Source organism: Camellia sinensis, chromosome 3 (genome assembly GCF_055761805.1).
Source record: "Camellia sinensis isolate YWXY chromosome 3, ASM5576180v1, whole genome shotgun sequence".
In the NCBI taxonomy this organism is placed as follows: Eukaryota; Viridiplantae; Streptophyta; class Magnoliopsida; order Ericales; family Theaceae; genus Camellia; species Camellia sinensis.
Window position 1 is genome coordinate 13,548,531 of NC_138963.1, and position 22,543 is coordinate 13,571,073.

The following is a 22,543-nucleotide window of genomic DNA, read 5'->3' on the forward strand; positions in this document are numbered from 1 at the left end:
ACCTACCATCCACCCGCCACTACCTACCACTCGCCACTACCATCCACCGTCCGCCACTTACTCGCTACCATCACTCACCACCCACCTGCCACCACCATCCACCACCTGCCACCACCAGCCACCCACCACCACCAGCTACCTGTCACCCACCCGCCACCACCACCCACCACTACCACCATCACCCACCACTCACCCGCCACCCACCTACCATCACCACCCACCACTCACCACCCACCACCGCCACCACCACCACCACCACCCACTCGCTACCGTCACCCTCCCACCACCACCACCCGCCACCACCACCACCACCACCACCCACTCGCTACCACTTACCACCTGCTACCGTCACCCTCCCACCACCACCACCCGTCACCACCAACACCACCACCACCACCCATTCGCTACCACCCACTACCCGCCACCGTCACCCACCCACCACCCACCACCTGCCATCCGTCACCCACCACCCACCTGCCACCACCACCCACTCGCTACCACCCACTACCCGCCACCGTCACCCACCCACCATCCACCACCTGCCATCCGCCACCCACCACCCACCTGCCACCACCACCCACTCGCTACCACCCACTACCTGCCACCGTCACCCACCCACCCACCATCACCACCCACCCGCTATCAGCCGCCGCCATCTGCCACCCACCTGCCACCACCACCTGCCACCCATCACCCGCCACCGTCACCCACCCACCCACCACCACCACCACCACCACCCGCTATCCGCCACCCACCTGCCACCACCACCTACCACCACCATCACCACCACCCACCCACCACCACCAGCTACCCACCACCCACCGTTACCACTTTCCACCACCGTCTTCCGCCGCCACTTGCCATTTCTCATTCTTTTTTATAGTTTTAAAATTTTTTAAACATTTTGTTAATTACCAAACGCTTTTGTGGTTTATGTTCTTCTAAAAATAAACAAAAACCAGTTTATAAAATTTTTGTAAATATAAACTGAAAACGTAAACGTTACCAAACACACCCTTGTTATTTTGGACTACTCATGGAGAAGTTGGATGTTTCGTCAATGGCAGCTTTATCTAACCACCTACGTTTAGGAAGCGTGATAGAAAACAAATTAAAAAGTTTGTTTTTTTTTTTTTTTTTTTTTGATTCAAACAAATTAAAAAATTTCTACTCAATAATATGGGTAACTAATTTTGAATACCTCACCAATGTATTGGTTTAGTAGCCTCATTATTTTTCATGCTTTACATTAATGTATTGGTAATACATAATGGAGATTATTTTTGATAGCTAGAGGTGGGAAGACTAGACAGAGGTGGCGAGAAGGAATGAAAAATTGATTACAAAACATTGGAAATAATCGTTTTTCTAGAATTTAGTAAATTATATATGAATACTAGTTTCCATTTTTAAAACAAAAATAGACGCTACAGAGCAAGTTTGGTTTCTAATTTTCAGAACTTTTGTAAACATAAACAAATATGTTTCAAAACAGCAACGGGGGGAGAGAGAGAGAGAGCACCTGAGTAGTGCAACAGGAGGCGAAAGTTCTAATTCACCCTTGTCATTATGGTAGAACTGTTTTGAAGTAGCAGTGTAGTCTAGATTTCGTTTCCAAATAGCAGCCTTAGTGACATAATATACATTGGTTATGGGGCTCCTAGTTGGTTTTACCTGGTGGTAAAATGGAAAACCACATAAAAACAGCAACCCAGAAATAGTCATTGCAATTGCTGAGATTTCAAAGCACTCTTTCCATTTTAACGTCCCAAACAGAAATACAGCCACAATGGCACCCAAGAACTTGTTCAATCGAGACCAAAAGTTCACACGGGCTTGAACTCATTTCTCGGCATTGTTTTGATCTTCTTGGTTTAGACTTTCTTGGTTTGGCTCTTGCATTTGATCACCTAAAAATGCATGATGAGTGGGGTCTCGCACTGCTGTGCCAACAGCTATAGGCACCATGGCCAAGTAGAAAAAGACTACATTGTTAGTAGACTTGAACTTGGCACAGAGGTATAATAGCCAGAATCCCTGTATTACGATTATTATTTGTCAATTCTAATGTAATGTAACTAGCAAAACAAGAACTTAAGGTCTTTTCTTTCCCCCAATAAGTTGGTTCACTGGACCTAATACCGAGTAATCCAAAAAAAAAAGAAGGTATGCCTAGGTCTTGCGTGAGCCACGCAATATCATGGAGATTATGATCAAGTCACTAAAACCCCCAAGCCCAAAAAAAAAAAAAACTAGAACTTGGAACCAAGAGAGAAAAAGAAATAATTTGAATTGCTAAATTGAATAGCACATAAAAGAACTTACAATAACATAGGCAACAGTAGAATACACAACCATCATAAAATGACCTGTCCATGTATCTGAAATGTGGGCTATGACAATCATCATAACCGCTGATAACCCGCCTTGGACGTTCGTTACTGATGCAACTTTCACAAGATTTTCCTTCTCCCAGTTCTCTTCCAGGTACGATATCAATATTCCAACCACTCCCCTGTCGACTAAGCTGTGGCTGAAAAGCAGAGCTAAGGATTCGAGTACATTAGAACACAATTGGAATATTGGAATATATAAAGAAAAGTTTCTAGAAAACAAAGGCTTTGATCAACAGAATTATCATACGAAAAAAAATCATCCAAAATAATGTGGCAATGATGTTTTAGATAACAAAATGGCACATTATTCTGTATACGAATTTTATACAGAGAAAAACACTTTGATCATAGAAGATTACCTGCCATGAATACAACTGCCTTGTGAAAGACCACATTATAGCAAAACCAACCCACAATTGCTCTGGAAAGCTTTGCATACCAGCTGCTACTATCCGCCATTACAGGTGGCTTATTCTGTGTTAATTTTCTCTTTTGATGATGAAAACAGTGATATAACTGTCACCAATGTTTTGCAAGTACCCAAATGCTATCAAAGATTGTTATATCTTTGTCGTGGTTATGCGTTTTGGGAGTTTATAAAAAAATCCATGGCCTTGACCTTCAGTTGGCAAGTATAGGACAAAAAAATAAATAAATACTGAATCAAGGTGTAAAAGATAGGCTAGTGCCTGCCAACTGTTGGGATCTGGGATCCCGCCCAAGACCTTATAGAAATCATTGCAAGCAGAAAAACACACCCACACACAAGGAGACACAATATTTTACGTGGTTCGGCCCAATGCCTACGTCCACGGGAGAGTAACCGGTTATCACTATACCAATGAGGAGATTACAGAAAGATTACAATAGAGGAGGAGCTCACACTCTCCTCACTCAGCCATTCACCCGTCTCCCTCGCTCACACCGAGGGAGACGGTCGCCTCACATCTCTCGCACTCTTTGGTTCATGGTTTTCTTCCTCACTTACTCCACATTTTGCTCTCTCCTCTCAACCTCCATTTATAGGTGAGGGAGTAGGTGGGAGAGCCTTTGGGCAGCCTCCATGCTTGACTTCGGCAGCCTCCTTCTTTGACATGGTTGGTAGCCTCCTTCCTTGACCTTTGTGTGTGTTCCCATGGAAGAGAGTCACCTCCTTTACATGGGGTGAATTCAACAAATCACCCCCTCAACCCATGTGAGGTGATCCACTGCACATACTGCTGCTAATCTTGTCACGCCCAAATTCAACATAGTTTGCATCTCCTCACTGAGACGCTGCATCCCCTGAAGCTAGAGATAAAACACCAGAGATACAAGAGGAGGAGGGAATCCGACATCCTCAACTCAACTCACACCACTCTCTGATTTGGAGAGAGCCACTGCTCCTATCTCCCACAGATCTCTTCCATGCTTCCTGTCTCGGATGTCTATACCTGCTATGCTTGAACTTGCGCAACCAAGATATCCGACACCCCCTGATTGGATGTCCTGCACCCCCTGCTGGAATGCCCTTGACTGTCATGCAACTCCTTGCATGATGAACACTGGAGCAACTAGAAAACTTCAGAGTTTGACACATCAACATCCTCAAGTTTCCTTGCTCGGAGCTTATTTCTGAACAACCAGCCTTTGCCCTTCTGCACTTCTGAACAACCTCCTGGCGTTTCCACATACGCTTGTTGTCTGTGCTGCAATCCCTGATGTTCGGTTCTGTCTCACTTGTCCGTACTGATGTTTGACAGTTAGCCCTTCTGTCAAGACAACTTCCACCGGTCTGTACAAGTTACCACTATGCAACTCCGTGCATAGTGCTCGCACCCATGGCTTCTGGTCTCCCTGCGTCAAGCTTGCTTGAGAGATCTACATCAACTCTATCATCTGCTGCCATGGAACTAAAGAAACCACCATAGAGAAATAAGACTTGCCACTCCTTGGCACGCACTCTTGCGTTTTACCTGTCTCAATTTCTCTGTCTGGAAGTTCCTGTGAACTGTCAACAACCCGCTGCTGCACACTCTTCTCACGCCTCTGTACGACACTCTAGCGTACCCTTGCACTGTTGCACGTCTGCAATTGTACTTCTGCGCTTAGTATGCTCCTCTGCAACTATTGTTCTACATGTCCACATACCATTAGTACTTTCTCGTATACAGTAGCTCCAACAGCCACAGTATTTCCCTGAGCCTGTACTGGTTGCCAAATCATCTATCCGTCGATGAATGGTCTTCTCTTTTGATTGAACCAGATCCTCCGATCACCTCAACAACCAGGAAAGTTCCCAGGAAAGACTGGTGGGGTCACAACCGGTCCCACTTAAGAACCAGTCTCCTTAGACAGTGTCTTTTTGACAGAACTTTCCTAGACCTTTGATCTTGAGATAATCATGTCTGCAATCCTCTGATCGCCCCTGACCAATCCTGATCTCCCTCGATCTGCCATTTGATCAAGCCTGATCTCCTCTGGTCTTCAATGATCTATCTCAATCTGTATCTGGTTGTCCAATCTGGTCAGAATCTGCCCATTCTAACCTCTTCAGTGAATCCGCAGCGTTCCACAATATCCGGCAACCTTCCTTCGAGTATTGAAGATGGCAAACACCCATGTTTTGACAATCTTTCCAAACCGTTCAGAATTTCACTATTCTGTCCTCGCGGTTGCGTCCGGAGCGGTCCGTTTAGCTAGAACCAACCTTCGCTGCATTTCCAGGGACCTCACTGAAAACTATCCCCGAAAGCTGGGCCACACCACAATTTTCTGAAAATTCTGGGCCAAATTGCAATTTTCAGAAGTTCAGGAATATTCCGTGTACCAACGAAATATTCTATCCACTGTCTCTAACGCCGTCTGCCACTTTAATCTGCCTTCTTTTTACAGAAACTCCATCTCCAAAATCTGACTGTACGGATGTGTCCGGAATACTCCAAATAGTTGGAAACCACTATTGGATCACCAAAAACGGACTCCAAATGGCTTCGATCTAGCCAAAACATTTTGTACGCCTCAGATCTGCGGCTGTACCTTCGCCGCGAAACACAGGATTCTTCCTCCTGCGGATGACGTGGCAGATGACGTAGCTGCTGACGTGGCTGCTGACGTGGCACGCGCATGCCACACACGCGCCTCTCCCCACTTGCCTTCTTCCTTCAGCCGCGCGTGGAGCGCGTGCTTGAGACTGGGACCACGCGCCGGTTGCCTGAACGGCGCGTGGCGGCGCGTGCGGCGACTGGGCCTCACTCTCCTTCTTCAGGTAGCGCGTGAGGGCGCGTGGGACCTCCCCTGGGTGTCTGCTTTATATGGTTGGACTCCTCTTCTCGAGCCCTTGCTCCTGGTATGCTCAAAACCTGATTTCGAGCAACTTGATTTCTGGGCAGTTTCGGACAACACGCTGTTTTTGTTCCGAAACGCCGCCGACGAGGCTCTGATACCACTTGTTGGGATCTGGGATCCCGCCCAAGACCTTATAGAAATCATTGCAAGCAGAAAAACACACCCACACACAAGGAGACACAATATTTTACGTGGTTCGGCCCAATGCCTACGTCCACGGGAGAGTAACCGGTTATCACTATACCAATGAGGAGATTACAGAAAGATTACAATAGAGGAGGAGCTCACACTCTCCTCACTCAGCCATTCACCCGTCTCCCTCGCTCACACCGAGGGAGACGGTCGCCTCACATCTCTCGCACTCTTTGGTTCACGGTTTTCTTCCTCACTTACTCCACATTTTGCTCTCTCCTCTCAACCTCCATTTATAGGTGAGGGAGTAGGTGGGAGAGCCTTTGGGCAGCCTCCATGCTTGACTTCGGCAGCCTCCTTCTTTGACATGGTTGGTAGCCTCCTTCCTTGACCTTTGTGTGTGTTCCCATGGAAGAGAGTCACCTCCTTTACATGGGGTGAATTCAACACCAACATCCTACAAAAAAAAAATCTAAAAGGTTGTTTGTCCATTTTTAAGTTCCTGGCCCAATTTTCTGTCTTTCCAATTTCTATTGGTCTATTTCACAAGATAGTTGGAGAGGACCCCTCTGACTATTCATCTCATTATTCCCTATTCATAATGCATATAAGCTACAAAGTAAGAATATACCATCTGCAATTATTTTAAAAGACAGAAGAGCTTGGATGTCCTTGTAAGTTTTCAAAAAAATACACTTCAGAATTTGTGAAATTTCGAATGAAGCAACTCAAGTGACGTGCCCACCCTTGCTGCTTGACTCAAGGTCAACCATAGTGTCTCCATGTCAAAATGCGAGTATAAATATTCACACTTTGTGAGGAACTTTCACAGGAAAATTATGAGTTCCTGACTTCTATTAAAATCAAGTAATAATTAACACCACAATGGATTATAATCAAGGACCACAAAACGTTGTAATTAGGCACATGATACATCTTTTTTGTGCTGTGTTATAGAATTTACCTATATAGAGTGTATAATATATAATATACAGATAGTAGTATATACAAAAGTGTTACTATACATTCATTTTTTTTTTAAGCTTAAAATCGTTAAAGATATGCTACTGTCTATCAATGTCCTAATAAAAAAGATTAAAAAGGCTCTTCGGCTCATTCTGTATATAAACTTTGATTAATTTTCGTTTGGTCAAAACAAAGCTGGATCGCACTCCTCTTATTTTGGTTTCTTTTGGGAACTATGATCCATAGAATGAGAGATTGACGTTCAGGAAACGATCTAGACACAGTAATTCTTTGGGTTGAATTTGGGATCAAATGATGTCTTGGAAGAATGAAGGACCTGGACACAGGGTTTTTGTCCCCCGTTTCTGTTTGTTAATGTACACTAAACCTAACCCACTAACCTAACCCACTACATCCACCCCACTAAACCTAACACACTTACCATCTCCACTACCACCCACCACCTCCACTACCATCCACTACCACCACTCACTTACCTCACACCTCTTCTATATAATAGCTTGTAACATACAAATCAACAACATAACAATCTTGTAACACATCAATCAATATATCAATCAATAATACATGATTTTAACATGGTATCAGAGCAAGGTTGAGAAGCTAGTAATTCTGCTTCACCGGCGGGCGGCAGCCTCGCCTTGGCCGCCCGCCGGACCTCTACCCATACCTTCACTCCGCTGCTCTCTCTCAACATTTTCTCTCTCTCTCCATGGCGGATGTTCATCATGGAGGAGCACAAGGCATCAAGCTATTTGGCACAACAATCGCAGTACAAATCAGATAACACCATTTCCAGGCGGGTTCGCAGCCACAAGAGATCGCTGATTCTCCGCCACCGCTCATCATCTCCTCCGATCAACTCCGCCATTGCACCGACGCTCTCAAAGCTTTCCAGGAAAAGCTCCAGATGCCTCAACAGATCCGCAACGAGTTCTTCATCTTACAGGCCAACAGGATGAGCCCATCAGAGATGAAGAGTACATGCTCTGTGGCTCTTGATAGTGTCAATTATAGCAAAAAAAAAAAAAAAAAACCGTTATGGAGATGTCTTACCCTTTGACAAAAACAGGGTTGTACTTCATCCATGCAAGGATTACAGACCATCAGCAAGGGGTTATATCCATGCTAGCTTCCTGGAGACATCTTCATCTGAAAGCATATCTCGGTTCATAGCCACCCAAGGTCCATTACCTCATACCTTTGAAGACTTCTGGGAGATGATACTCCAGAATCGTTGCCCTGTTATATTGATGCTCACTCGGTTGGTCGACACTTTCAAGATGGTGCAATCTTGGAATGTTTCGCATCTTTCACTGTCAAGGCACTCCTCAGACACCTCTCTCTCTCTCTCTCTCTCATATTTCCACTTTCTTTCAACCCATCTTCCACTCACATGGGATTGTCCCCATTCTCCACTCATATTTTCAACTTTTCCCAAAGACATTGCCTTGTTTCCCATCAAACGTGGCTACCCATCATTCTTTTGCACCCTTACTTTACCTTTATTTATTTTATTTTATCTTTCTTTTTTTTTTTTTTTTTTATTCATTAAAAAAAAAAAAAAAAAAAAAAAAAAAAAAAAAAAAAACCAAAAGGGGCTCTTTATCTCTCCCTCTCGGCCGAACTGCACATGGGCACACACTCAACTCTCCCACCACCTCCCATTCCACTCAACTTTCTTTCTTTTATTTTATTTTATTTATTTATTTATTTTATTAAAACAAAAAAAAAACACAAGAGGCAGAACTGCACACCAACCTCATTTTATTCATGTCGGGACTCTTCCCGATTACCATTTTACACCAAAAAAAAAAAAAAAAAACAAAACAAAACAAAACAAAACAAAACAAAACAACCAACAAACAAACCACCCACATCCACAGGTGGGATTTTTCTTCTCTACTCTGCCGCCGGTCTCTTCTTCTTGCCTCCGTCCTGGGCGGCCCTTGCCGATGTTGCCTCCGTGTTTCCCACTCCACTGGGCATGATCACTCCCCCATACTCCTCTACTGCAGCATATGGCGGACCTCCAAATCGAAACATCACGGTGGCCTTCCGCTTCAGCTCCTTGTTTTCTGCCCTTAGCCCGCTTATCTCTGCTCGCGCATCCTTATACATGCGTTGGAGCAGAGCCAGCTGGGCGTTTAACTGCTGCACCTCATTTGTCCTACTCTGCAGCCGGTGCGACAGATTTGTGACCGCCGTCATGGACTCCACACATGCCTTCAAAGTATACTGATTGGCCTCCACATCCGACTGCACAGCCATTTTTTGCTCCACAGACCGCATCGGAAAGTTCAACGGAGCAAAACCGGCAGCGCTTGGTTGAGTTTCACTGGCCACCGCACCAGCTCTCTCTCCTGTGGACTCATTGAGATCGGGAAAGAGGGTGAGCAGTCCACGGGAAGACGAGGCCATTTTCTCTCAGCAAAACGACCTCTCTTTCTCAGCAAAACGAAGAATTTTTCAGAGGTCTCTCTCAGTTTTTCTGTCTCAGTTTCTGCCTCCTCCGCTTCGGTTTATAAAGACCATGACACAGAAGCAGCCACGCGCATCGCGCGCCTCTTGACGCCCGACAAACCGGGCACGCCAGCCAAGGCACTCACGTGCCTCGCCATCATATCTGGCACGCCTTTTGATGCATCGAGCACGCCTTTTGATGACACGCCTTTTGAGGGTGCGGGCACACCTTTTGAGGGCACGACTTTTGAGGGCTCGATATCTATATCCATGTATATCTTTTGGGCAGCCTATATACACACTCATACAGTGTCTTCTACACCAGTCAACTTTATCAATCCCTTTGTTTCAACCTCAAATAGGTTTCTATCTTCACACCTATTTGAGTTTGAGGGGGGGTTATACACAGTATCATGTATAAGTCACTTATGGCGCACTCCCTAAGTCGCCCCCTTGGTGCACCACCACAGCTTCTACAACGGTCCGACATGACCCCATAAACTGTCTTCTACATCGGTCCGACATGACCCCATAAACTGTCTTCTACAACGGTCCGACATGACCCCGTAAACTGTCTTCTACTTCGGTCCGACATGACCCCATAAACTGTCCCGACATTGATTCCGGTCAGCTTCTACAACGGTCCGACATGACCCCGTAAACTGTCTGCTACATCGGTCCGACATGACCCCGTAAACTGTCTTCTACATCGGTCCGACATGACCCCGTAAACTGTCTTCTACATCGGTCCGACATGACCCCATAAACTGTCTTCTACAACGGTCTGACACGACCACACAGTGTCTGCTTCAACGGTCCGACATGACCCCGTAAACTGTCTGCTACAACGGTCTGACACGACCATACCGTGTCTCCTATCCTGTTTTATTTTATTTATCAGTTTATTTTTTCTGTTTTGTAACTCTCTCCAAACTCAAGTTGGTTTGTGTCTAACCTCCTTGAGTTTGAGGGGGGCTGTTAATGTACACTAAACCTAACCCACTAACCTAACCCACTACATCCACCCCACTAAACCTAACACACTTACCATCTCCACTACCACCCACCACCTCCACTACCATCCACTACCACCACTCACTTACCTCACACCTCTTCTATATAATAGCTTGTAACATACAAATCAACAACATAACAATCTTGTAACACATCAATCAATATATCAATCAATAATACATGATTTTAACACTGTTAAATGCTTGCAATTCCTCACCATTTTCTTCACCTTTCTTTTTTATTGGCATCCTATTTTCTTCATGTTTCTTGTAGATTGTCATATGGGAGACATAATGATACACAAATTGATTGCCAAGACTTACTATAGCTAGAATTGCATAGTAGTTATCCAATTGACTCTCATTTATTTTTGGAACAATTCGTCTTGAATTCTTCAGTTGGTGGTCTTCAGATCTTCAAAACTTCGTGATGATCTGGTCTATGCAGAACATAAATTTGGTGCTTCAAGTTGCGTTACTTTGTCTCCTTCCTAAAGACAATATTTGCACCCACCAAAAGGTATGCAGGGGGTTACAGCAAATTCACCTCCAGGATACAATGAAACCTGATCTAAAGATCAAGTCTACCAGCATCTGCACTAACGACAGTAGATCAGAATACTCTTGATAAAATCAAAAAAATCAAGACACTAGTAATCAAATCTGCAAAACTTGATTACTAATAAGAAAAGCAAAAATTTGCTTACGAAACTCTAAATCAAGAGGGAGAGAAAGAGAGAATTGCAGGAATGTTTTCTGACTTTTGGATGGATTGAAATGGCTCGATTTCGCAACCTATTTATAAGCCTGTCGAATAGATGCCTTGACTAATCTCACCTGATCACGATCGGGTGCCATCTCATCCATACAATTGCGCGCATCTCCAATCAACGACTATGATCAAACCGCTCCAGATTGGACATGCAACCGTTTGATCGGTTGGTGTATTCCACGTCACCGCTCCAACCTGTTCAATGCAAATAGGAAAGCGCCCTCATGGCAATGAGTCTGTGCAAAGTGCGCCATCAAACGCCACACAGCCTACTGCCACGTGCTTCACCTCACAATTCCACATTCAAAGGAATATTTTATGTAGCACTTTATTAAGTGCTCTATGTTTTCCTCTCTTTCTGATGTGGGACGAAGTCCCCAAGCTTATTTCAAGCTTTCTAAAGAAAAACATGGAATGTTTTGAAAATATCCAAAAATTAAACTACAAATTTTGAAAATTCCCCAACATTCCCCAACATTTATGTCATCACCAAACCACAGGTTTAACGTAAAAATCCATAAGATGCTTACAAAATTCCCCATTCCCAATACCCACTGATTAAATGGTGGCCCATAGTCCATGGATTCAGGTACTTGTTGATCATAGAAATCCATAAGCCCATCTTCACAAAGTCCTTCCATGAATCCCAAAAGGAAGAAGTGTGGAGTTAACCAAAAGAGAAACGTGATAAACATGAAATGCGAAACACGCATGGTTTGGATTGAAATTAAATCTATGCTGAATCGCTCGTTAATAGCAGGTTAGTTTTATCCGCAATTTAAAATTTATAATCTGCTTTTGAAACCTCCCCACTCTACTATAGTTAATACATATGTTTTTTTTTTTTTTAACTTTAATGGAATATCTAATTAAAATCAGTGCGAGCGAAATCTAAGATGTGAAATTTATTGTAAATTAGTATATATATGAAAATTATTATATGAAATTAGTTAGTGTTATATATGTGAACAATATTATACAAATTAGTGTTATATATTATGCAAATGCTTAATAATTATTTAAGACCACTCTTCAATCAACTAGAAAATTGAAACTGCATAAACTGCCCAAACTGCGGTTCAGTTATTTGTCAATCTACCATTCACGGTTTTGTTTATAATTTTACCCTCAAACCGTATTGCGCACAATCCTAACTTTGATTACAGAATTCGGATTGTCGGATTTTAGCACCACTGCCAAATGGGTTCGCCATCTTCTTGGTACACCTGGCAACGATCCCAACTACAGGGACACGTATTAATCCAGCTTCGAGTTTTGGTGCAGCCATTGTTTCCAACAGGGACAAAGCTTGGGATGATCATGTAAGCCTCCATCTTGTTATGCATTGGCGCGACAGATCAAACTATAAAGCTTATTAGGTTAAATAGACCGTTGATTTATGTCATTTTAGTTTTGAACATTTCAATTTGCCTCACTCTATTTCAAATTAGATTTTTGGTGGCATGTAATTACTAATATTTACCATCAGATGGTGATCAGGGCTATCCCATTCAAATCCAAATGATGAATATTCTGGAAGTCATGATTTCAACATAACTATGTTCTTCTTTTACATGTAAATGGGAAACAAATATATATGTCGGTACTTTGTGGTAGTACCAGAAGCAAGGGTCCATCTTCTCTGGTTTCATCCCTGTCACAAATGACATATTATTCCTCTATAACTAATTGCAAAATAAAAACCTTATTAATCACCATTGCATGCATGAAATTATAACTCTCAAAATAATAAAAATCAAAATTATTTTTTCACACAAATTTAGAACTGATTGTATGAATCCTGGTTCTTATACAAATGCATTCATAACATTACATATACAAAACATGGTTTTGTGGTTTTGAAGTTTGCTTCGTCACTGCAAACACTTCACATTGTCTTTTGATGACTGAGCTTCTTCTGAACCACGATCCCAGTGTTGTGAGATTGATGCTCTGGAAAGGATGTAGAAGCTGTAATTCTTTGCGTTGAAGTTGCAATTGAAAGGTGGCTCGGAGGAATGAAGGACTTGGATACAGGTCTTTTGTTGCCGTCTGCCAAGATTTCCTGCAATTGCACATCCTTCTCTGCAACTTGATCAATATTGTAGATTGGCATATTGGAGACCAAGCCGTAGACAAATAGGTTCGCAATACTTACTATGGCTAGAATTGCATAGTAATTGTCCAATTGACTGTCATTTATGTTGTCACCAAACCACGGCTTGAATGTTAAAACCCATAATATGCTTACAAAATTCCCCATTCCCAATACCCACCGATTAAATGGTGGCCCGTAGGCCTTCATGGATTCAGGTACTTGTTGACAATAGAAATCTACAAGCCCATCTTCACAAAGTCCTTCCATGAATCCCAAAAGGCAGAACTGTGGAGTTAACCAAAAGACACTCATGGGAATAATTTTTTCCCCAATATTGTCCTTGTACAGCTTCAACCTGTAAATTTCAACAAATCGAGCAACCATGCAGGATAGAAAAGAGCAAAACATTCCAACACCAATCCTCACTTTCCAAGCATGCTTTTGCTGTCTTTCAGTACACAGCCTCAGGACTAGTAGTTCATACAGAAGCGATGCTATGAAACTTGAGAACGTACGGATTATAGAAAAATATGTAAGATTGATGTGACCATCCATATTACTAGTTTGTAGGAAAAAGAAAGTACTTCCTGTTGCAACCACAAGACAATAGTTGAAAAAAGTAGCCCACATAGGTGCCATTGTTAAAAGAAGCTTCACTTTTGTCACTTGTGCCGCTGGACAGAGCATTCCTCTGCTTTCTTGTTCTTCTGGACTACTCATGGAGGAGTTGGATGTTTCTTCAATGGCAGCTTTATCTAACCACCTACATTTAGGAAGCGTGATAGAAAACAAATTACAAATTTTGCACCCAATAATATTGGTAACTAATTTTGAATACCTCACCAATGTATTGGTTTAGTAGCCTCATTATTTTTCATGCTTTACGTTAATGTATTGGTAATACATAATGGAGATTGTTTTTGATAGCTAGAGGTAGGAAGACTAGACGGAGGTGGGGAGAAGGAATGAAAAATTGATTACAAAACATCAGAAATCATCTTTTTTCTAGAATTTAGAAAATTATATATGAATATACTAGTTACCATTTTTAAAACAAAAATAGACACTACAAACAAGTTTGGTTTCTAGTTTTCCAAAACTTTTGTGAACATAAACAAATATGTTTCAAAACAGAAATGGTAAGGGAGAGAGAGAGAGAGAAGGAAGAGCACCTGAGTAGTGCAACATGAGGCGAAAGTTCTAATTCACCCTTGTCATTATGGTAGAACTGTTTTGGAGTAGCAGGGTAGTCTAGATTTCGTTTCCAAATAGCAGCCTTAATGACATAATATACATCTGTTATGGGGCTCCCAGTTGGTTTTTTGCGGTAGTAAAATGGAAAACCACATGAAAACAAGAACCCAGAAATAGTCATTGCAATTGCTGAGATTTCAAAGGACTCTTTCCACAGTAGGGGCCCAAACACAAAGAAAGCCACAGTGGCACCCAAAAACTTGTTCAAGCGAACCCAAAATTTTACACGGGCTTGAACTCGTTTCTTGTCTTGGTTTGGCTCATCTTGGTGGCCTATTTGGTCACCTAAAAATGCATAAAGAGTAGGGCCTCGCATTGCTCTGCCCGCAGCTATGGGTACCATGGCCAAGTAGAAACAGAGGACTACATTATTAGCAGAATTGAACATGGCAGAGACGTAGAGTACCCAGAATCCCTGTATAAAGACAAGTTGTCAATTTTCCACCTTCATATAGGGCTGAGTTTACAGTAAATATAAGACATCTTACAATAATAGCACTCCTTAAACATTTTAGGAATAGTCGCCCTATTTGAAAAAAAGGGATTTACCTAATAGGTGAACTTATTGTCTAATAAGTCCGGTAAGAATGAATAGCGTTTTTCATCAAATACTATTAAAAAAAGTTACTAATTGTTAATTTTCAGGGGCAGTTTCAAAATTGTCACAAAAAATGTCACTAATTATAAGTTTTAGCGACAGTTTAAAAAAATCATCACAAAAAAAAAAGTCACTAATTTTCAACTTTTAGAGACCGTTTGAAAAATTCATCACAAAAACAAGCCACTAATTATAAGTTTTAGTGACAATTTATAAAAATCATGATAAGAAAGTTACTAATTGTCAATTTTTATTGACTAATACAAAAAATCGTCATAAAAAATTATTTTTAGTGACGATTTTATTAAGATTTATTTTCAATAGGATTTAATGGGAATTCAGTCTAACTGTTAGTACCTATTGGTAGTTTACCCTGAAAAAATTAATTAAATGAGAATGAATATTCATAAAGACTCTGATCAAGTCATTAAAACCCCAAGCCCCAAATAAAAAATAAAAAACAAAAAACTAGAACTTGTAATTAAGAGGACAAAAGAAGAAAATTACTAAATCAAAATAGCACTGAATAGAACATACAATAGCATAGGCAGCAGTAGAACACACAACCATCACAAAACGACCAGTCCAGGTATCTGAAATATGGGCTAATACAATCATCATCACCGCTGATATCCCGTCTTTGACGTTTATTACTGATGCGACTTTCGCCAGATTTACCTTCTTCCAATTCTTTTCCAGGTATGATATCAATATTCTGACCACTCCGTAGTCGACTACGCTGTTGCTGAAAAGTAGAGCTGAGGTTTGGAATTGATTAGCACAAAATGGAAATATATATAAAAGAAAAGTTCTCTAGAAAAATCAAAGGCCTTTGATCAATATCTGGAGGCTAAATAACTAGACAAAAACAAGTAGTTCAAATATAGAAGATTATTACTTACCAGTCATGAATGCAACTGCCTTGCAAAAGACTATGTTATAGCGAAACCAACGCACGGTTGCATGCAAAAGCTTTGCATACCAGCTGCTAGCATCCGCCATTGCAGGTGGCTTTCTGTATTAATTTTCTTTGTAAATGATGATCTTATGAGTCGTAAAGGCGGTCTCTTGGATACTAAAATTAGACAAATTTTATGCGTGTTCAATCTTTATCATGTTGTGTTTTAACTACTACCTTTGTTTGGATTATTTGATTGGAAACTTGCTTTTTGGTGATTTAAAAATATCCATGGCCTTGACCTGCAGTTTACTAGTACAGGACTTTTTTTTTTTTTTTTTTTGGATACTCAATGTTTCACGTGTTTTTCAATTTAAACCCCAGAATTTTAATTTCGACAAATTAAACTTTAGAGTTTCATTCGTATTTCAATGTAAATACTCTCCCCAAAATTTCAATTTCAACAAATTAAACCTTGGAGTTTCATTCGTATTTCAATGTAAACACTCCGTCAATCTTTGTCCATTTTGTCTCACTTCATCTTCTTCCTTCTTTTAAATTCAAATCCTTATATCTCCCTCGTCGTAACTCTGTTTTGCCTCATTTTTCTGTCATTGGATTCACCTTATGGCTTATTTTTCATTCCACCCCTCATACGCCTTATTCCTTCTCTTTGAACATGCAATCGGAGCTCCGAAAATTGGCCAAAAATAAAATTTTCTCTCTTTGGGCAAAATTTTCAGATTCAAACCCACATGTTCAAGCTCTTCTATCTCCCTCGTCATAACTCCGTTTCGCCTCATTTTTATGTCGTTGGATTCACCTCATGGCCAAATTTTCATTCCACCCCTCATACGCCTTATTCCATCTCGTTTTACATGCCATCGGAACTCTGAATGTTAGCCAAAAATAAGATTTTTCTCTCTCTTTCTTTGTTTTTTGTTTTTTCTTGCTGCTATCACGACAATATTCTTGGCAGTAGAGATGCAATGGATGATGCTTGATTGGAAACCAAGGTGCTCTGACATGCTCACCGACCCATTGGTTTGTGATTTTTGTGAGTAGTTGTATACCTATCACCACTCGACGACACTGCCACCATTACCACCATCACCTCACCTTGTAGATAATGATGATGAAGCAACAGCAACAATAAGCCAGGATGAGGAGCTGAGGAGGAAGAGGAGGAAGAAACACAAACAAACAAAACAAACAAAAAAAAAAAGAGAAATTTTTTATTTTTGGCCAATTTTAGAACTCTGACGACATGCAAAAAAAGGTGGAACAAGGTGTATGAGGTATAGAATGAAAACTAGACCATGAGGTGAATCTAACAATGCAAAAATGAGGCGAAATGGAATTATGACGAGGAAGATACAAGAACTTGAACATGTGGGTTTGAATATGAAAATTTTGTCCAAAGAGAAAAAAATTATTTTTTTCCAACTTCGGAGCTCCGACGGCATGCAAAAAAAGGTAGAACAAGGCTTATGAGAGGTGAAATGAAAACCAGGCCATGAGGTGAATTCAAAGACGTAAAAATGAGGCAAAACGGAATTAGGACGAGGGAGATAAAAGGGTTTGAACATATGGATTTGAACATGAAAGAAGGAAGAAGATGAAGTGAGACGGAGATGGACAAAGATGGACGGAGGTTCACATTGAAACACGGACAAAACTCCAAGATTTAATTTGACAAAATTGAAATTTGGAATTTAAATTGAAAAATACATGAAATCCTGAGGTTTTCTTTGTAATTAACCCAAAAGAAAATCATGGTGTTAAAAGAAATAATAATCTGTCAATGTCTTAAATAAATAAATAAATAAATAAACAATAATAATAATAATAATAATAAATGAAAGTTTTTGTAAGTTCCAAATCAATTTTGCCTCTCTATGAATTTTTCTTTTTCTTTTTTATTTTTTATGCCACGGTTGGTAAGACGTGCCAATTTTAAACATTTCTTTGAGGTTCAGTTCTAATAAAAAAATTATTAACTAAGTCTTGTTGAATCTGCTGTTATTAAAAATAATATTCAACCCCGTAAGACTGTTCGGTATTACGTAGAAATTAATTTTTATGATTATGACTTTTTAGATTATCACCTTTAAATCGTAAAATCAATTGTAAATGTGTTTGGTATAACTTTTAATAATGTAGGAAAACTTGAACATGTTTGTAGAAGTAGAAAATATGTAAAGGGCTACAAGCATGGTTAAAAATTTCGGATTTTTTTTTTTTTTTTGGGGGTTTGGATTAGAAGTAATTACCTCATGGGCTAGTAATTCCGAAAGTGTTTGGCCCATCACTTCAAAATTATTATGAACAAAGGTTGGACCAGAGACAGGCCCAAATTTTGGCTTAGATAAACTTCTTCATGCTCTCATAGTATGATTATTCTGAAAATATTATCATATTTATTGAATATTTACCTAAAATGGGCATAAGATTTTTTTTTTTTTTTGGGGGGGGGGGGGGGAGATCTATATGGGCATTCGAATTGGGCACACGAAATAATTATCCAATATTTTTTGGATATTGGGTAAAGCATGTGTACAAAATGACATTGGTACAAGTACGTGTTTATTCCATATTTTTCAATATGAGATGAGTACATATTTTGGTAGATTGTTAGAGCATAAATATGATTTTTGAAAATAAAGGAGTAAAGAACAATTGGATTGTTCCTAAAACCTTTAAAAATACTTGGGGTCCTTTTTTGGCTTCATCTTCTCTAACTGTCCTTTTCTCCATCTTCTTCATTGTTTTTTCCCACTTTTTTTGTCTGTTGTTCTTTTGGCTAGGAAACTGTCCCTCACCATGGTTGCCTTCTACATCATCATCATGCAATGTCTCGGAAGTGGGTGTAGTGAAGGGCTACCAGAAAAGCCAGTATGAGATGCTCGGCGGTGGTGCAAACACTGTCAGCTCTGGATACACCAAAGGCAATGACCATGGTGCCGAAATAATGGGTACTTTTATACTCGTTTACACTGTCCGTTCAGCCACAGATGCTATGAGAAACGCAAGAGACTCTCATGTCCCTGCAAGTATGATGAATAGTTCAAAATTGTATTTTATTTATTTATTGACTGTGTCTCGTGGCTTTGATTACTGAATTCAGATTGTCAGATTTTAGCACCACTGCCATTTGGGTTCCCCGTGTTCTTAGTACACCTGGCAACGATCCCAATTACAGGGACAGGTATTAATCCAGCTAGAGGCCTTCGTGCAGCCATTGTTTTCAACAGAGACAGCTTGGGATGATCATGTAAGCCTCCATCTTTGACATTTACATGTAAGTCTTAATAGATAAATTTATTGTCTAATAGGTCTTATAATAATTAATGATATTTTTTATCAAACACTATTAAAAACATCATTAATTGTTAATTTTTAACGACAGTTTAAAAAATTTCTCACAAAAAATATTACTAATTATAAGTTATATTTTATAGTTTAAAAAAATTGTCACAAAAAAACATCATTTAATTTTCAACTTTCAACGACACTTTGAAAATTTTATTACAGAAAAACATCATTAATTACAAGTTCTAGTGATTATTTATAAAAACAATTGAAAAAAAAAATCACTAATTGTTAATTTTTAATAACGTGTATAAAAAATCGTCAACAAAAATTATTTTTGTTAACGATTTTATTAAGACTTATTTTCAATAAGACTTGACGGGAATTAAGTCCAACTATTAGGACATATTGATAGTTTATCCAATAAAAATAAAGCTAAGAACATAATCTGAAAGTAATTACTATACTCTTTTACCTAAAATAATGAAATGAAGGCGATCAATCATGCAGAACAGAACAAATTAAGTTCCCCGTCATGGTGCATGCAGAAGACACCACCATGAACAGGTTAGAACCAATTAGCTGAACATTCCAGAAACTTTCCAAATGCCAAAGCATTTGTGTAGTACATGAGCGCGAGCGCACGCACACACACAACAAAAAAAAGTTAAAATAAAATAAAATAACATGAACTTAGTAAATTTCACAATCAGATCATGTAATGAGCACAACTTTGAAAGAGCACTCTGACTGATGCTACTAGGTACATACAGTTTTCACTATAATCTTCCTATACGTATTAGCTGATTGTGATATCCCCTATGCTGATTAATTAGAGCTTTTGCAACATTAATGGTACACATAATACACAATCCAATTGCAGCTCATGAAAATTCAGTCAATCCACAAAAAGAAAGGATAAAACTCTTCCAATTTATCAGCTACTGAGTTGGCATAAATATAGCACTAGTAATATAACTAACACACGACAAATTAAGTGGTAAGCATGATAAATTTTTAATTGAAAGAACCAATGAGAAGATGGTTCAAATGGTAAAGTGTAAATGATGAAAAGTTGGGGATAGCCAGGAGTTAATAGCGAAAAAACTGGCTTAGCAACTCTTGTTTATTTCAACAAGTGATACCATTAAGTTCTTTGAGCCTCTAAACTTTTCTAAGAAAATCATAAGCTTCTTCTTTGATCCTAGATGATAGTATAGAACAATATACACATCACTAGAGGGATTGGATTTCATACCACAATCATCACCCTTTCAATGATTCAATTATGAGAATAATTTTTGAGCACCTCAAACAAAACTTTATCCTTCCCCTTTTGACAATCTAAAGGCAATGATCATTTTTCACGATTGCTTGTTTTCAAAACACCACAAACTACTACTATGATGTGTTCTGTTTACGAACAATATACACATCACTAGAGGGATTGGATTTCATACCACAATCATCACCCTTTCAATGATTCAATCATGAGAATAATTTTTGAACACCTCAAACAAAACTTCATCCTTCCCCTTTTGACAATCTAAAGGCAATGATCATTTTTCACAATTGCTTGTTTTCAAAACACCACAAACTACGAGATATGACAACCACCATCCTTTCCCAAGCTACAAATATTAGTGGCTCGTAAACAGAACACATCATAGTAGTATCACATAAACCAGTTTTCAAAAGAAACTCTCCAGCATAGTTATGCTTAACTAATGAAACTAATATAAGCAAAAAGAAAAAAAAAAGTATTTGAAACTGCAACTCACACATGAGTCTGTGCTATGGCTTCAATGTTTCCCACTGGAAGCAGGCTCTCTTTGTACAGATAAACTTCATATGGATACACCACGTGAGCAGCAGGAAGATTCTTGGTTACTTGGCTCTTGGGGTCATACGAAAAGAGCTTCAAAACATCAGATTCAGAACGATCTTCCACTATAAGTTTACCATCTTTCGCACATCCTACAAGCATGATTTCAACATTTTTCTCACCTCCCACACGACTTCCAATACCCGGAAAAGGTCCAACTTTAAATTGCTTAGTCCAAGAGCTCCTATTTTCATCCAACACCCACACATCAAAGCATGTGTAATAATCATCAGGATATATAATCAGAGCAAGTTTATTGTTTAATTCCGTGAGTTTCCAATTACATTGATCCCAAATCTCCGAGAAACAAGGTGGGGTTGCTATTTTCGCAAAAACCTCATCATCCATGTCAAACGACACGATAATCACAGTATTCAATGGCAATACCAATGCAGCCCAATAAAAAACCCCATTCACAGACCCACAAATCTCATATGGCATAACAGCACCAACCTCCTCACCGAAAAACCGGGCCTTCCCAGCATCGATTTCTCTCCAATTACCGGTCCTCACACTGAAAAACTCAGCCCGAACAACGACCCTCGCATCGAAACAAGAATAATAAGCAATCCTCACCAATTTATAATCTTTAGCACTGGGATGGAACCCAAACCCAAAAGTGACCCTTTTCAATTTCGCACCCCTCTCATCCCACCATCTGTAACCCGGAATTCGACGAAACTGTTTGGTTGCAGGGTTACAGAGAAACAAGGGTTTCCCAAATTGAGATACACTGATACAAACTAGACCATTACAGATACCCACAATGTCTGGATCAGATTCCTGGGTCAAAAATGGGAAATCGAGATCGATGGGTCTATCAAATTCATCGTTGAAAAACAAGGACATGCCATAGCCTTTGGACTTTGTAGATACGAGGAGAGAGGTGAAAGGGAAATTAGGGTTTAGAGTGAAGTGAGTGAGGTGTTTGGAAATGAAATTAGGGGTCTTGATTAGAGCGTACCAGGATTTGCATACGGAGGTGAATCGAAAGAGAGACTTCACCGGTAATCTTGAGAAGATGTCAATGGTTACGTCGAAAGGGAGATTGAATGTCGCCATTGTTAGATTGGAATCGTTGTTCGACATTGCTCTTCTCCTCCTTCCAGTTCTAGGGTTTATGAGATGCGGTTGGTGAATTTAATTTTTGGAAAATTGAATTTTTTTTTATTTTTTTGTATTTTTAGTAAAAGGTTGTTTGGGATGTTCTAAATAAGTGTACTTTTTGAATTTTTAACTAAAAAGTTGAGAAAAAAATATGGTTATTTAGAATAACTTTTTTGCTTTCTACGAAAAAATATGAATTAAAAATTGTATAAATTTAGTGTATAAAAAAAACTTAGGATAGAATAGGTAGTACGGTAGATGTCCTTAGTCTATAGGAGATGGTTGCCTCCTTTTCGGACAT

General features: G+C 39.9%; 1 protein-coding gene and 1 long non-coding RNA gene across 3 annotated transcripts; both read right to left on the reverse strand.

The window, feature by feature from the left end:
• Positions 1 to 1,016: 1,016 nt before the first annotated feature.
• On the reverse strand, positions 1,017 to 2,575 carry LOC145820922 (uncharacterized). The gene is made up of 3 exons (XR_014362963.1): positions 2,326 to 2,575; positions 1,523 to 2,037; positions 1,017 to 1,081 (listed from the first exon to the last, which is right to left on the reverse strand). It is a non-coding gene; the product is annotated as an uncharacterized LOC145820922 (long non-coding RNA).
• Positions 2,576 to 12,819: 10,244 nt separating this feature from the next.
• Positions 12,820 to 22,286, reverse strand: LOC114308009 (uncharacterized). Of its 2 annotated transcripts, XM_028253502.2 has the most exons (6): positions 21,032 to 22,286; positions 15,943 to 16,055; positions 15,578 to 15,798; positions 14,361 to 14,857; positions 13,249 to 13,951; positions 12,820 to 13,175 (listed from the first exon to the last, which is right to left on the reverse strand). In XM_028253502.2, the coding sequence occupies exons 1-6, from the start codon at positions 22,222 to 22,224 to the stop codon at positions 12,921 to 12,923; spliced, it is 2,982 nt and encodes a 993-aa protein (XP_028109303.2). In that variant the 5' UTR covers positions 22,225 to 22,286; the 3' UTR covers positions 12,820 to 12,920. The 2 variants fall into 2 exon arrangements, with proteins under 2 accessions (XP_028109303.2, XP_028109301.2); XM_028253500.2 differs by having other exon boundaries at positions 12,820 to 13,951.
• Between the last annotated feature and the right edge of the window lie 257 nt (positions 22,287 to 22,543).

Excerpts from the sequence above, each read along its gene's own strand:
- LOC114308009 (XM_028253500.2), bottom strand. The coding sequence starts at position 22,224 with ATGTCGAACAACGATTCCAATCTAACAATGGCGACATTCAATCTCCCT. Across the intron at positions 14,858-15,577 it reads CTACTGCTGCCTATGCTATT|GGATTCTGGGTACTCTACGT; the intron begins GTATGTTCTATT and ends GTCTTTATACAG. Across the intron at positions 13,952-14,360 it reads CCTCATGTTGCACTACTCAG|GTGGTTAGATAAAGCTGCCA; the intron begins GTGCTCTTCCTT and ends TCCTAAATGTAG.